Source organism: Hyperoodon ampullatus (assembly GCF_949752795.1).
Source record: "Hyperoodon ampullatus genome assembly, chromosome: 5".
In the NCBI taxonomy this organism is placed as follows: domain Eukaryota; kingdom Metazoa; phylum Chordata; class Mammalia; order Artiodactyla; family Ziphiidae; genus Hyperoodon; species Hyperoodon ampullatus.
Window position 1 is genome coordinate 103,961,556 of NC_136918.1, and position 15,339 is coordinate 103,976,894.

Genomic DNA, 15,339 nt, shown 5'->3' on the forward strand with positions numbered 1-15,339 from the left:
GTGTATGTCCAAAAAATGTAACATTTCATGTTATGACACCTACTTGGTAAAGAAAGGTAAGGTAAGCTAGTTGGCATACGTAATAACTTTGGTAGTACTTCAGTGGACTGTATTGTGTTCATGTCTATTTTGTAATTTGGTTTTCTATTATTTCAGTGTTTGTTGTAGCTACACATTACCATCTACCTTGGAATAGATTTATGGAAGTTCTAAGAGGAAATGAGATATTATTTCTGGACCTAGATTTAATACAGTGCTGTTTACACAGTTCCCCCCAGAATATCCCTGTATGTATGCCCAAGAACTTCTCCCTTAAAAAACTTTCCATTTTAATGTTTGTTTTTGCTCTTAGAAGGAAAAAACCTTGATGTTACATCAGAAGACTCTAAATCACTTTTTTTGGTGTGAATTCCTTGGAGATTACAGTGATATCTTACTTTATATTTAACCCATTCAGGTTTTCCAGCATTCCCTTTACTATCTAGATAGCAAATTTTTGCTCAGAAAAATTTTGGCTTAATAAGACTTTAAAACATGTGTATTCTTGGAGATTATACTGATGGACTATACAAGGAAGTAAAAGATACTGCTTTATTATTACCATGGGTGTTCTTAATTTATTTTAGTGTATCACAGAGGATACATTTGACAAGAATACTAGGAAATAGAGAAAGGATGATACCCTGACACAAACACCAAGCAGTAACCTACGCTTTTTGTTTGTTTTGTTGCTTTTTCTCCAGGCTGTTCCAGTGTGTCTTCCTTTGAACCTTGACAAAAATTATGAATTGCTTTACTTGGCAGAGCAGTTTGTAGGGGTTGTTTTGTATTTAAAATTTCGTTTGCCGGAAATCACCAGGTGAGGTACCAATGTCAATGATAATTTCTAGAGATAAGCAAGTCAGGACATAAGAAGTGACTGAAAGGTTTAAAATGTATGAAATTTTATTATCAGATAAGTTAGGTGTATTATCAGTCAGATGATATGAGGTACCCTAAAGTTCATTTTTATCTTTACACGTAATTTTCATGCTTGAATCATTTGGGGTCGTTCTAGGCTGATTTTCTCCAATGATCATTTTATCTTAACCCATAGTTCTTCCTTTCCTAGTGAATACATATTTACTAAGAAGCTGGGAAAGTAGATTTAATGTATTTGTGAAATTTTCATTCTTTATACATGTTAAAAATTAAGTAATGAGAAATATTAAAAATACTGCTTTTAGAATATAGTTATATTCATAATTATTAAGGAAACTATATAAGATTGCTTAAGTAGTATTTTAAAGGAATGCATCACATGATTTTAGTTGACTATCTGGGTACTTTATCTGCCGTTCCTGTAGTTAGGTTGACTTTCGGGAGGGAGTATTTGCTTCTATTTTTGAGTCATGACTCTACTTTAATTATCAAATTTTCTCAGAACCATACATTGTTGGAACTAGGAAAAGAATTTCAGAATTTTGTTGGAATTATGGAAAGGAAACATTTGAGGCTGATTATAGAGTCCAAGTTTTAAAGTATTTTAATTAGATAAGCATGAATATTTAGAATTTAATTCATTAGATATATGAGTGATTATTCATTAAATAATTCAACTCAATCCATAGAAATTTATTATTAAGGAACATTGAAATTTATTCACTGATTTAATTGTGCTCTTTTGACACTCTCGTTTCCCCCAAGTTGTGGTTTTCCCCTTTAACATCTCAGAGCAAATACTATCTTCTAGTGATATAGATTGTAGACAACTTTTCCTTGCTATGAGAGTAATGAGAATGAGAGAGAAGAGTTCATTATTACATACCTTCAGGCACTTTCAGAGGTATTCATTTTTCACAATTCACAAATGCTTGGGCTGTAACACTGGATCAAATTGGATCAATTATTTCTTTCAGTATTTATTTGTTTATTATTTGTTTAGTTTAAACTTTTTATTGAAGTATTATAAATGTATATATATATATATAAACATAGAAATATACATGTATCTTACATGTAAGCTTGATGAATTTTTATAAGCTGCCACCTGTGTAACGAACACAAAGAACAGCTAACACTTTTTAATTTATTTTTTCTTTTTTTGCAAATTCCTTCAGCTCTGCTTCATGATCAAATACTTGCCCTACCCCAAAGTTAGAAGATTTACTTTTTTTCACTCTACAATACTTCTGAAAAAGAATGAATTGTTGCCCAATATAATGAATCAGTACGCTGATGTATTCCAGACAGAAAATGTGCAGAACACGACTCTTTGAATTACTGGTTTAGCATGATTTTACAAAGAGAAGGAAATTATCTCCATAATAGGATGAACTTCTATAAGATCCTGAGTGTACATAGATTTGGGTTTTGGCAAGATAATATATGCTTCACATCAGCAAAATGTGATGAATATGAAAGAGAATAGAAGTCCCTACTTGAAGCAAAATGGTTCTTTTTAATATAATCTGAGTTCAGTAAATTCCTACTACATTGTTATCTACCCAACATACTTTATTCCACATTTACCTCTTTATAATATTTTCTTGGAATTCTAAAGGCTAAAAAGTTTATTCTATCACTTTTTCTTTGTTCCATTTGAGGTAGATTTGTGCCCCATGCAAATGGTGCCTCTATCACTATACTATTATATGTGGAACAAGAAAGAGTGTGGGATTCTTTCTTGCCTTATTTAGTAATTATCTGAATGCTTGATTTTTTAACTTAGATTACCTTTATTTTAACTTAACTCAGATGACTAATAGTTATACAACTATTTTTCCTATTCCCTGTTTATCTTTTTTCAGTCATTTCGCTTTGCTGGTTCCTTGGAAACTTTAATGCTAATTCTCATTAAAGTATCCTAAGGGCACTGAATTGATATATATTATTTTTTAGTCTAGCATCCTTAAGATTTTTTCCTCCCCTGTAGTAGCTACATACATATATGTGCAGAGTCTTAACAGCAACAGGTGTTATCAGAGCTCTGATAGCCCCAAACACATGACTATATCTTTTAAGCTCTCCTTCCATGTACTCTAGTATAGTGATTTATGCAATTAGGGTTTGGGAGAGCTTTTGAAATTAAATGAACAGATACATTTAAAAGTTTTTGACTTTACCTTCCTTTACCACACATGAAGTCTTAATTATGCTTGCAATCATCCAGATACTATCTTGTATATCTCTGTGAGTGATTCCTTCCTGACATATATGAAATCATAGGAAAATATGCTTTTTGATGGATAAACTTCAATCATGGAATTGTAACATCTTTTACTAATCACGTATGGATATAGCAAAAAAAAAAAAGGAATCTTAATGTCAGATTATATAGTGTATAAAAGGCTCCAGGAGAAAGACAATATGCCTAATATTTGTACATGAGTATTCCAGCATTTTAAAGAGTGCCTTCAAAACAAATGCCAAAAGATGAAAAATTATCAAAGCATCTTTTCATTGGGAAAAAAGATTTCACGAATAAGCAAGAAAGTATAATAACTTGATTTTAAACACACATGGAGCCAGAGATAATACAAGAACAGCTTAATCCTGCCCTTCTCTTTTATTTTTTCCAGGGAAAGAGAGTTGACTCTTTCAACGTATTGCTGTTTGCCAGTACAAGAAAAAAAAGAATAACATAGTCTTCAATATTTCTTACTATTAAGGCTCTCTCTTTGTCCATTGTTTAGATTTTCAGCTGAATTTGATTTCCGGACATATGATTCAGAAGGTGTTATCCTGTATGCAGAATCTTCTGATCAGTCAGCTTGGTTCCTGATTGCACTTCGTGAGGGAAAGATTGAAATTCAGTTTAAGAATGAATATACAGCCAAAATCACAACTGGAGGCAAAGTTATTAATGATGGTTTATGGAATATGGTACGTTTTGCTGAATTCATAAAGAATCTTTCCACTTTGATGCAATTTGTATAAAATCATTGATCATTTTTTTAATAGTGATACCAAAGCAAAATAATTTTGGGTTTATCTGATGTTGCGTGAAGTATATTCTACATGCTGTAAATCCCTGAAACAGCCTGAGAAGTTATTATCTCTCAATATATTGCAGATTTCCCATAACTGAAGTTGTTTTCAGTTATTTGCTTTGTTAAAGACAGCTACTCTGTCCTTAACTTTTTACCTTTTTTAGTGGCTGTCACTGGGTGTACAGTGATATCGCTCCTATAGGTCAGGGGTTATTCAAAGACCACTGATCAAGGACAACTACACTGAATAGCCATCAATATTTTTAATATAAAAGAGAAATATACATAGTAACAAAATAAAAAATTTAATTTAATTTTAAATATTATCATGTAGGTATAATCAGTTTGTACAAACAGGATACATTAGCTGGTACCAATTATAGTGCTTAGAAACTAGCATTTTTAGATAATCCCTAAAAGTGAGTCTTTATTTTAATAATCAAGAACAGCACTTTAATTTACTGTATTAAAATGGAACTTTTCTTGGAGAAGGAATTACTTGGAGGAGGGATTACTGTTAGTCCACAGAGGGGAGAATTCCTTTCTGCAATTAAATCAATGCTACTTTCAGCAGAGAACAGCTGAGAGAAGAATGTTGTGCCCCAAACAGACACTTTCTAAGCCTGTGGGAACTGACAAGAGGTCCATGTTGAGCAGCCATGTAAAGTCATCACTAAATTATTTCATTCTATATTTATCCACTCTTGCAGTCATATACTCAATAAGCTTTTAGTGAGCACGTTTAAAGTGCTACATCCCTGAGTTCAAGGCACTAAAACTATAGCAAGAGTTTGTCCTTGCTCTTGAGGTTAGTACCTCACAGTTTAGTAGCTGATGCTGCATTATGAACTAATACAATATAATGTGAAATATGTTACAGGAAGGTGGTAATAAAGAACAGTTGGGTGCAGATATGGTTCACCACAAAGGGGGCTGGCTGTCATTTGGCAGCCATGGATTTTGGGCTCCTAACTCTAAAAGAATAGTGTCTTCACAAGATCAAAAGCAACTGTCAGAGAAGTCACTAAAATTCTCTGACTTCTGATGCTTATTAGTGTATCTTTGTTACTACATCTTTCCCACTACTGTATCTAGAATATTTGATGCATACAGCTATACCTCCAATGTGCTGAAGAATACATTTTAATGCCTAACGTCCCTAAATCACCTATCTAAAACTGCTAAAATCACTTTTGCAGCAAAAGACAGTGAACAGAATTTTTTCTAATGAGTTTATACAAATTGAAAATATCAGCTGTTTGAAGGTGAATTTAGATAAATTTCTAGGTAGGATATAATATGTATAAAGAAGAAGGTAAATATTTATCTGTGAAGTTATCATGAGTTGCATGTAGTGTTTATTAAAGAACTGTTCATGAGTGATATTATTAAAGACAGGATTCAGGATAGATGGAAGATAGCTGTTCAGTTTCATTTATTTGTCTCCTATGTTTATGATTCTTGTTAAAAAGAAACTATTATTTAATGATATGCCCATGTTTTAACTAAAACGCTTAAATTAAAATCTCCGTCTATAAACTGAATACAAGTTTATATAAAAAATAAAGTTTAAGAACAATAAGCAAGTCAGAAAAAAACTTGACTCTGGTAATAAACTTGGTGCTGGCTGTTTTTCTTTAAATTGTAATTCAATATTGTAACAATTTATGCATTTTACCTCTCCCCACAATAAATAGCATTTCTTTTTTCACTCCATATCTTTTATATTTAAGAGATTGTATGGGAGCATGGTAGTTTTACTAACTTTTAATCCTGATGATTTATTAAAGAATTATATACTGTTTCAAACAAATTTATGCAGCACAGAAGTTATTTCAAATAAATAAATACTTTAAATAAGTATTTTAATTTTAATTAATGACAAAGTGGTTAAGTTAAATTAATCTGTAAACTGGACTATTCACTTTATAGCAATTGTTTCACTAATATTAAATTATTTTTAAATTTTAAATAAAATACTTTAAAAATAAGAAATTAGAATTAAAGCATATAACAGAATTGTTTTGTAATTCAGATTAAAAAAATTGAATGTGTAATGATTAAGTCATTAGAATGGCTACAACCTGTAGGAATAAATATTGCTACTTTGTAAGTGATTATTATATTTCATAGTTGGGTATAATCCTAATATTGGTGGGAAATATATAATTTGTATAATAACTTCATTTATTCAACAAAATATTTATTGAGCACTTTATGTGCTATTCCTTCTTCTAGGTGGTGGGGATACAACAGTGAATAAAACAAAGTCCCCGCTCTAATGGAGCTTGCATTGTGGTGGTGAGATGAAAACCACAAATGCATCAACAAATAGACATGTCAGCTAGTGATTAATGCTATGAGAAAAAAGAAAAGCAAGGCCAGGCAATAGAGCATGATGATGGTGAGTGTGCATATGGAATCAGGAAAGCCATCTCTGATGAGATTACATTAGAAAGAGACTTGAGGACACAAGACCGGAGAACTTTTGGGGGGAAGATAATTCTGTCACGTGAACAGCAAGTACAGAGTCTTAGGCTAACTTAGATGATTTTGAGAAGTGACATAATCTAATTTGCATGTTAAAAGATAATCCTGGTTAGGACCTAATGGCTTTGTGGAAACTAGACAGTTAGAGAGTAAGGACAGAATAGGATGTGGGGTTAGGAGACTATGGCAGTAACGCAATGGAGAGAAGATGGCAGCTTTGACTGGAGTGTTGATAGTGGGAGTGGTGAGAAGTGGTCAGATTCTGTATATAATTGAAGGTCCAGCCTTCAATTTAAGGTAGATAAAAACTTTTTGGTATTCAGCGTAAAGAGGGCTTTAAAAGCCCTGAGATTGGTTATTGTCAATCTGTGGTTTTAAACTCTATCACATCCAATATAATGCTCTAATTATTATATAAAAAAGAAAATAATTTTTAAAAAGTAATATATATTTCCATATGTAAATGCTCAAGTTCAACTATAATATTTGTCAAAGCTTACTCCTATACATAGAATAACATGAAAGCTACAACTGAAGACATGCTGGGGGGTGTTGCATTGGCAACTCAAAGACCATAAGTGCATAAATGGTGTTGCCATTAGTAATAGTAATTTTCCAAAATGGTGAGAAAATCTTGATAAAAATCCAAACAAAACAAACATCAGTCTGTTCTTTGTTTACAAGATTATTACATTCTTGAAAAATTCAGTGAATGCTGAAATGGTGCAACAGATATTTTGTGTTTATATTACACACAAACACAGGTAATTATAAGCATGAGTATACCCTACATGAATATCTACTAGGAATGTTCAGAAAATTTGTAGGATATTGGATATTTTATTATTTATTTTGCATGACTATCCTGCATATTGCAGGGTGTGTCTAGCATCTTGCAATGTCAGCATACTTCTTACTGTGAAAACTAAAAGTGCCCACCACCCCCAAATTTGCCCTAGAGTGGGGCAGGAAAGCCCCCTTTAAAAATATTTGCGTGACTAGAGGGATGAACTCTGGGGCTTATTATAGAGGTTGAGAAGAAGAAGAGGATCCAGCAAAGAAGGCTGAGAAGGGGTGTGAGGAGAAGCAAGCCAGACGGAGGTCCTGGAGGCTAAGTTAAGAACATCTTTCAAGGAGGGAATAATCATTAGAATAAAATGATGGTGACTGGTTACATTAAGGACAGAGCCTTGACCAACTTTAAATCTGTAAATGTTACCAAATTTATTTACTTTACTTTAGAGCATAGTTTTTTCCTTCCTGTAGTTGTGCTTTAATATGCCTATTGTTTGGCTTCCCTGATTGATAAGTAAACGAAGAGTTTGCATTTTGAGTCCTACAGTTTTACATAAGGAGATTGCAGCAATGGTTCTTCAAATTGCCTTTATGGGAAGATTTTTAAAAAAAATATTTATTTATTTTCCTTATTTTTTTGTCTGCATCAGGTCTTATCTGCGACACACGGGATCTATGTTGAGGCATGTGGGATCTTTTTGTTAAGGCGTGCCGTCTCTTCATTGCGGAGCTCGGGCTTCTCTCTAGTTGCAGCGTGCGGGTTTTCTCTTTCTAGTTGTGGCTCGCGGGCTCCAGAGCCCGTGGGCTCTGTAGTTTGCAGCACGCGGGCTCTTGTTGAGGCTTGCAAGCTCAATAGTTGTGGCATATGGGCTTAGTTGCCCTGCGGTATGTGGTGATCTTAGTTCCCCGACCAGAGATCAAACCCTCTTTCCCTGCATTGGAAGGGGGATTCTTTACCACTGGGCTACCAGGGAAGTCCAGGGAAGATTTTTTTTTTTATTGTTGGTTACCACTACTTCCAACCTTTTTTAGCAATCCAAACTACTTTCAAAATTGGAAAAACCCAATTTAATTTAATGTATTGTGCTTTCTTATGACCTCAACTATTTTTGAATTTTGAAATAAAATATAATTTGTGCATAATGAACAGAATACTGAATGTACTAACTTCTCTTAATTTATATTAAAAATTGATTTACCTTATTGATTTCATATTTATACTATCAGACAAATGCAAAATAAGGGCACTTAAAAGTTTTCTAAGATTTTGTAGAGTGACTCACTTTCTTCTTTTAAACTGTTAATTTTATGGCACACTGGTGTTGAAAGACATATATTATACATGGGTGTTTAAATGTAATGGAAAAATATTGATTTTTAAACTTTAAAATATGGTGTTGATTTAATTTTCGATCAAGAATTACCACACTAAAACACATTTTTATCACCTTTATACTAATGTGACATTTCAAATGTATTGGAACAAATTAACAAGTACAGTAAAATGATTACTTTGGAAAATTATATACTGGAATAATAACAGGATTTTTCAATCATGGTGTTTCAAATGAAATGCAGTAATGTTTGGTTGTTTGATAATTTTTGTCTTTTTAATTATAGGTCTCCGTGGAAGAACTAGAACAGAGTATTAGTGTAAAAATAGCTAAAGAAGCTGTAATGAATATAAATAAACCTGAAAGCCTTTTTAAGCCTACCAATGGGTTTCTAGAAACCAAAGTATACTTTGCAGGAATACCTCGGAAAGTGGAGAATGCACTCATTAGACCGGTAACGATCCAAGCTTATATCATTCAACATGGATGAATTCCTTCATCTGTAATAGATTTGAGAATGTGTTTTTCTGAGAGTCAAATATATTTTGTTGAACACACCAACTGTGAAAACTTGAATTGAACATGGAAAAATAACATTATCAACCCTTGAAATTATATTAAGGAAATAAGAAAATGAATGTAGTGTTTTTGAGCCCATTTAAATTCCCAGCATTACTCATGGAGAAGTAGATTTTCAAAAATTCTCCAAGTATCAGTTCAACATTAACATCATAATAGTCCATACTCAGCCATTAAACATATAAATACATATATTTGAGTCCAAAATTACATGATTTTGTAGAAGCCTGTCAAAGAACTTTCTTAGGTCTGTTTTAGGACCAAAATTTGGGAGATAAGGATAGCACATAAGGTGGAATGTTTTAAAAAGAAAAATCTTCTGTGGGAATATAACTGCAGCCTGTCATAAATTGAAGTTAGATATAACAGATGATTTTCTGTATGTGGTATTTGACTAACTACCATAGAAAAGGTTTCATGAAGGAGACTAATCAATGACCTTGAAGAGTTTTAAATTTTTCATTTGAAGTCGTGGGTCTGCCAATTTTACACTTGCTGATTTAACTTAAATATTGACCATTTTGTATCCAAATTTCAGTTACCTTAGCTTTTAAAAGATTTCTGTGATATGATATAAAACCTGAATTAGTTAACTCATGTCAGAGTGAATATACCTGTCCTTTGAAATTGATAAATCAAGACATTTTTAAAGTAAAATAAATTACTCAAAAAGAATCAACTATTTATGAAATGGCTGCATGTCTTGAATGTGGCTGGTTGCTTTGGTGAGACTGAAGAATGCAAACACTTTTGTTCCTGAAGAGGCTTAGTGTCTGATGGCAAGACAAACCTAGTTGTAAATGCAATTAAAGAAAAACAGAAAGCAGCTTAGAACTCAGGGGCACAGCTAGAAGCATATATGGAACTCGACAGCAGAAGAGTTAGTGCTGGATGACGCAGAAGAGGCAGGTGGGGCTTGAGGTGTTAAAAATCATTAGGATCCCAGTGGAGGTCTCTGATGGCGTAAGCTCACTTTTACTGAAAAAGACTGTCCATCTGAAGGACACCTTGAACAAAATTTAGATAAAATTCGAAATACTTTAAAATGTCATCAAAGAAAGAATTTTGCCTCTAAATGAAAACCTATATCTATAATCAATTAAGCCACTTCACTTATGAGTCTGTCTTTTTTAAGTTTAAAATGCTTTCATTGATCTATATTTTAAATTGTTAGATTAACCCTCGTCTAGATGGATGTATTCGAGGTTGGAATTTGATGAATCAAGGAGCTTCAGGAGTAAAGGAAATCATTCAAGAAAAACAAAATAAGCATTGTCTTGTCACTGTGGAGAAGGGTTCCTACTATCCTGGTTCTGGAGTTGCTCAATTTAGCATAGATTATAGTAAGTGATTTCCCATTTTATCTTTCTTTTCTCATTACTGTTTAAATTTATTCATTAACAAACAACAATAATTCCTTCAGTAAACATTGTTGAGTACTTACTATGTGCCAGATATAGTGTTAGGCTTATTCATACTGTTATATATTTTTAATAGAATTTTTCCAAGTATATTGGCAGAAAAAATGTAGTTGAATATGCTTATGTTGTTACTTAAAGGTTATTGGCACATAATCTGATTAATTTTGGGTAAATTAAATTGACCTGTTTTAAGGTTCACCAGTTTCTCAGTTGTTCTGAGTCTACTGATTAATGCATCAAAAGTATTCATCTTTATTTCTAGCATTTCTGTTTAATCCTTTCCTAAAATGTCCACCTCTTTGTTAAAATTTCCCATCTGTTCATGCATGTTGTCCATCTTTTCCACCCAAGCCTTCAACTTATTAATCATAATTAAATTCCTTGTCTGACAGTTCCAATATCTGTGTCATATCTAAATCTGGTCATATTGATTGCTTTTTCTCTTGACTATGGGTCATTTTTCCACGCTTCCTTCTGCATTTAATAATTTTTGTTTAAAGGTGGGTGTCAGATAAAACAGTAGAGACTGAGATAAATAATATTTATATTTGGAGATGAGCACAGCTCTCCTTTTGCTAGACACTTAATGAGGGGACTTGAATCAATCTAGTCAAGAATTGAGCTGCTTCGGTTTTCTTGTTTCCATGACTACCCTTCAAATTCCTTTAATATACCTTGTGCTTAGGGTAGTGGCCAGAGGATTTTTCTTAATAACTGATCCACCCTCAGCTTTAGATATTCCTTTCATTTGCCTCAAGAAAGTGTCTCTCCCTGGTCTTGTTTCACTCCCAGAAGTGCTCTTAGTTGTTACTTGACATTTGCTAGCAATTTAGAAGGGTCTGGGGGTCAGAGGAGCATTCTCTAATGTTCTGGTGCAGATTCAGTCTTAGACAGGTGTTAACATTCCTGCGTCTCAGGGGTGTGGATTTTCCACTGCCCCGCTCCTGCCCACCAGTAAGGGAGATATCTAATGGTCAGGACTCAAGGTGTATTCCTGCTTCTTCCCCAGGGTAAATGATTTTTTGTTGTTGTTGTTTTTTTTCTTTTTTTTTTTTGCTATTTTCATTCCCTAATCTGTAGGTGCAATGGGACTTTGATGTGCCCTCATAGCAACAAGGTTTGCTGCCTTTCCCCTAATGCTTTAAGTCTTGCTTAGAGCAGACAAAGAATGATCTGGGTGAGACTTTGTGCCTTTCCTGCAGGTTGCTGTTCCTCTCCCCTTGGGCTTGTACTAGGAAGGAAACTTTCTCTAATCTCTTTCTCTTCTCCCAGTTTTTCTCTTGAGCACCCAGTAAGATCCTTTGAATGGGTATGAATTTCCCATGTGTTTGCAGTTTCCCTGGCTTCTATATTCTCACACCAGCCCCTACTTGGACTTTAGCGTTTTGTTAAAATTTTTACCTACATTCTTTTTACCAAATTGTATAGTGTTTGTTGTCTGCCTTGGCTAAGAGAGTACTCTCCTCCTGTTTCTCCCTCGAAGCACCTGTCTTCCTTTAGGTTTCTAGTCAGTTGTTCTGCAACCTCAGCTCTTGGTGATAGTTCAAGAAAAGTTGTACTTATATAGATAATTGGTCTTTTGTTGTTTTAAGAATGGGAACAGTACTCTGCAGTTTTCTATAGTCTAATAGGAACAGGGACTCTTGCCAAACCGACCCCAGGTTTTTACCTTTACAAATAATACTTCTGGGATATCCTTGGACATTTATCCTTGTACCCTCATGTGATTAATTCTGTAGGAGAGAATCTCAGATTCTCTCCATCAAAGGTTATGCAAAGGTATAATTCCTACTGTTCAATCAGATTCTCTTCCAAAGATGATTTATCAATTTATACTTTTACCAACAGAAGAAAGTTTATGCTTGGGATTTGTTTCTAATTTGAGAGTAGAAAAATTAAATCTTGTAGTTCTAATTATTATCCCAGTTTCTACTGAAGTTGAATATCTCACCATATGTTTATTAGGTATTTGTGTATCTTAATTATTTTATTAGCGTCTCTGTCTTTTTGTGTTTTAGTTCATTATTTGAGCTACTAACAGTTTGTATTATAAATTCAGTGTTGATTTGATATCTCTGCTTTAAGAAAAAAACGTATTTTAATTTTTTTATTTTCAGCCTTAAAAAGTATTACTACAGTTTTAAGAAAGCATCTTACACTAGTGCTTTCTGTTTCCTAACATAAATTAATACAATGTCTTTAACTTTAGCTCTGTTCTGTATATGAAGGTTTTTTTTTTTTAAGTTTAAATTGAGTTGATGACTGGACATAGGCAAAAACTAGGCCCACAATTTGTTCAAAGGACAAAAAAATCTCTGAAAAGAAAATGAAAATAAGAGTTTTATTGCACCTGAAAGAAATTACTTTCATAAGTAATTAGTTATTTCACAGATAATATGAAAGTGACCTACCTTATAATTAATATTTAATGTTACATTATAATTTCTGTACATTTGCATGTTCATTTTAGTTTGAGTTTGTTAATATCTTAGAGTAAATTTACTTACTTCAAAATGATTATATGCATTTTTTTCTCTTGCATGGGAATTAAAGGATTATAGTGAAAAATGTTATAGTATTAGATGTGGCTAAATGGAAGAACATCTTGTCAAAGGAAAATTATTTTCTCCATTCACATCCACCTTTTTAAAGCCTCCAAGTAGTATTTGGGCTATTGTTATACATTACTTTATGTTGAATGATGAAGACTGCATTCAGATTGTAAAGTAATATTTTCAGAAATCAAACTATTTTGAAATCATATTAATTCAACAAATATTTGTTAAGTGACTGCTGAGGAAGACAGTGATGGTTGAGACATGTAGAGCTTGCACTCTAGTTGGGTAGACAATTGACCTAGTAATTAAGAGAAAGAATGTTAAGTATTATGATAAGAGAATCACACAAGAGTTCCTATTAGAATTTCAAAGTTAACTATTGACTTCAGAGTATTTCTCTACCATTAAACCATCCCACACCCCTATGTACAGAAATCATACTTTGCTTCTCCACTGCTCTAATCTGACCCCTATATGGAAGAGGAGTGGGGGGGGCGGTGGCAGCTATACCCAAATTTTCCCTCAGAAATAGTACAATAAATGTGTTGAACTTTCTTCTAATGTGTACTTTAAACTACAACCACTCTGAGATTTGACCATTGGAGAATATATAAGACAGAAGGAAGAGCTATTAAAGAGCAAATGGAAAACTCGTAGTAATCCTGAACACCACAATCGAGAATTGTAGGAAGAACAAAAGGATGAGGCTCCATCTGTGTTTCTTGCCTGCATTAAAAACTGTTTTTCTTTTGCTTTGTTTTGCCTTGGTTATATAGATCATTGAAAAAGAGGACTAAAATCTTTAGTATCACACAAAGATAGCTTTGAGTATTGATAAGATTATACTTAATTCCTTCTGGTGCACCTTAGGAGGACATTGATCCTGCTTCTGTTTCATTGTTTAAGCAGAGAATGTATCCAATCCTGAGGCTTGGCAAGTAAATGTGTCCTTGAATATTCGCCCATCGTCGGGCACTGGTGTTATGTTGGCCTTGGTTTCCAGTAACACAGTACCCTTTGCCTTGTCCTTAGTGGACTCCACCACTGAAGAGCTTCAGGTAACTTTAAACCTTTATGATCCTTGGTTTGTAATTTTTTTTAATCCATAAAATGGATAAAATTGCAGTATTTACCTCAAAGTGCTGTTTTGAAAATTAAATAACTTATATAAGCTATTTGGCACAACCTCTTAGCACATCATTAAAGATTCAATAGATATTCATTATTGTTACTTTTTTGCTGGCTTATTTCCAAGGTTTGAACCAAGAAGTAAAGGGGTGGGAGGGGGGCAATGGAAAAGCCTATTGCAGTCTATAGCTCAGATTAGGCAGACTCACACAAAGGTTGCTTGGAGTCTTCTCTGAGTACCCAGAGATCTGCCCTTATTCAGAATCTTTGAAGTATCATGGGAATTTGTATGTATTAACAAAATAGAAGTGAGTCTGACTGCAATCCACTCTGAAATGTTCAGTGCCTAATTATAATGTTTTGTGTTTTCTGGCACTCTTAATCTTTTCTCCCATAAGTAAATTAGGAAAGACTACAGAAAACTAAAACCAGTCTATTTGGCTTCCTGCTGGCAACTCTGCCTTGAAATTAGGAGAAAGCACAGGAAAAACTCTTGGATAGAAGAAAACATGAGAGTTATCAGATTTGTATTATTCAACTTCTATTAGAGGCTAAGAGTTCTGTCTTTGTGTCATCCACAGTGGGGGGATTCCAAGTTACAGCAAGCAGCTTTCATTTGTGCCAGCGGTTGGCTTGGATGCTCTCTGTGGCTTTTAGAAAGAGACATATAATCGAATAATGCCTGTAGTGATAAAAAGGGATGCTATTTGCCACTTAAAGGATGGATGGGGGGAGTTTCTGATGGTTAACTGTAAGCAACCTAAAAAGATCCTGCTGAGCTTTTGTCTCCAGTGACCACAGGAGCTTGCTACATTTGGGTTTCAGCTTTCTTTTTTTGCTTGTTTGTTTTGTTCTTTAAGCAAAATGGAAATCCTGCCTTCAACACTCTATTCACATGGTAGAGGAGGTTAACAAGTGCCATGTCTCTGATATTTATTTTATCTTTTCTGTGTTTGTCTTCATGGCCACAACCCCCTTTTTTTGGGGGTGTGTCAGATTGCCTTCTTATGATCTGTGAACAACGTTTCATAACATTATTCCACATAATATTGATCATTCTGGA

At 33.6% G+C, this 15,339-nt stretch overlaps 1 protein-coding gene across 1 annotated transcript in view; it reads left to right on the forward strand.

Annotated features, from left to right (window-relative positions):
- The window catches only part of PROS1 (protein S), a gene marked incomplete at its 3' end in the record, with an annotated part of 67,667 nt that overhangs the window by 47,954 nt on the left and 4,374 nt on the right, over positions 1-15,339 (forward strand). Inside the window, exons 9-13 of the mRNA XM_079705570.1 lie at positions 744-859; positions 3,675-3,864; positions 8,877-9,044; positions 10,344-10,512; positions 14,058-14,206. Of these exons, the coding sequence (XP_079561696.1) occupies positions 744-859; positions 3,675-3,864; positions 8,877-9,044; positions 10,344-10,512; positions 14,058-14,206 (792 nt within the window). The remainder of the gene's footprint in view (positions 1-743; positions 860-3,674; positions 3,865-8,876; positions 9,045-10,343; positions 10,513-14,057; positions 14,207-15,339) is intronic.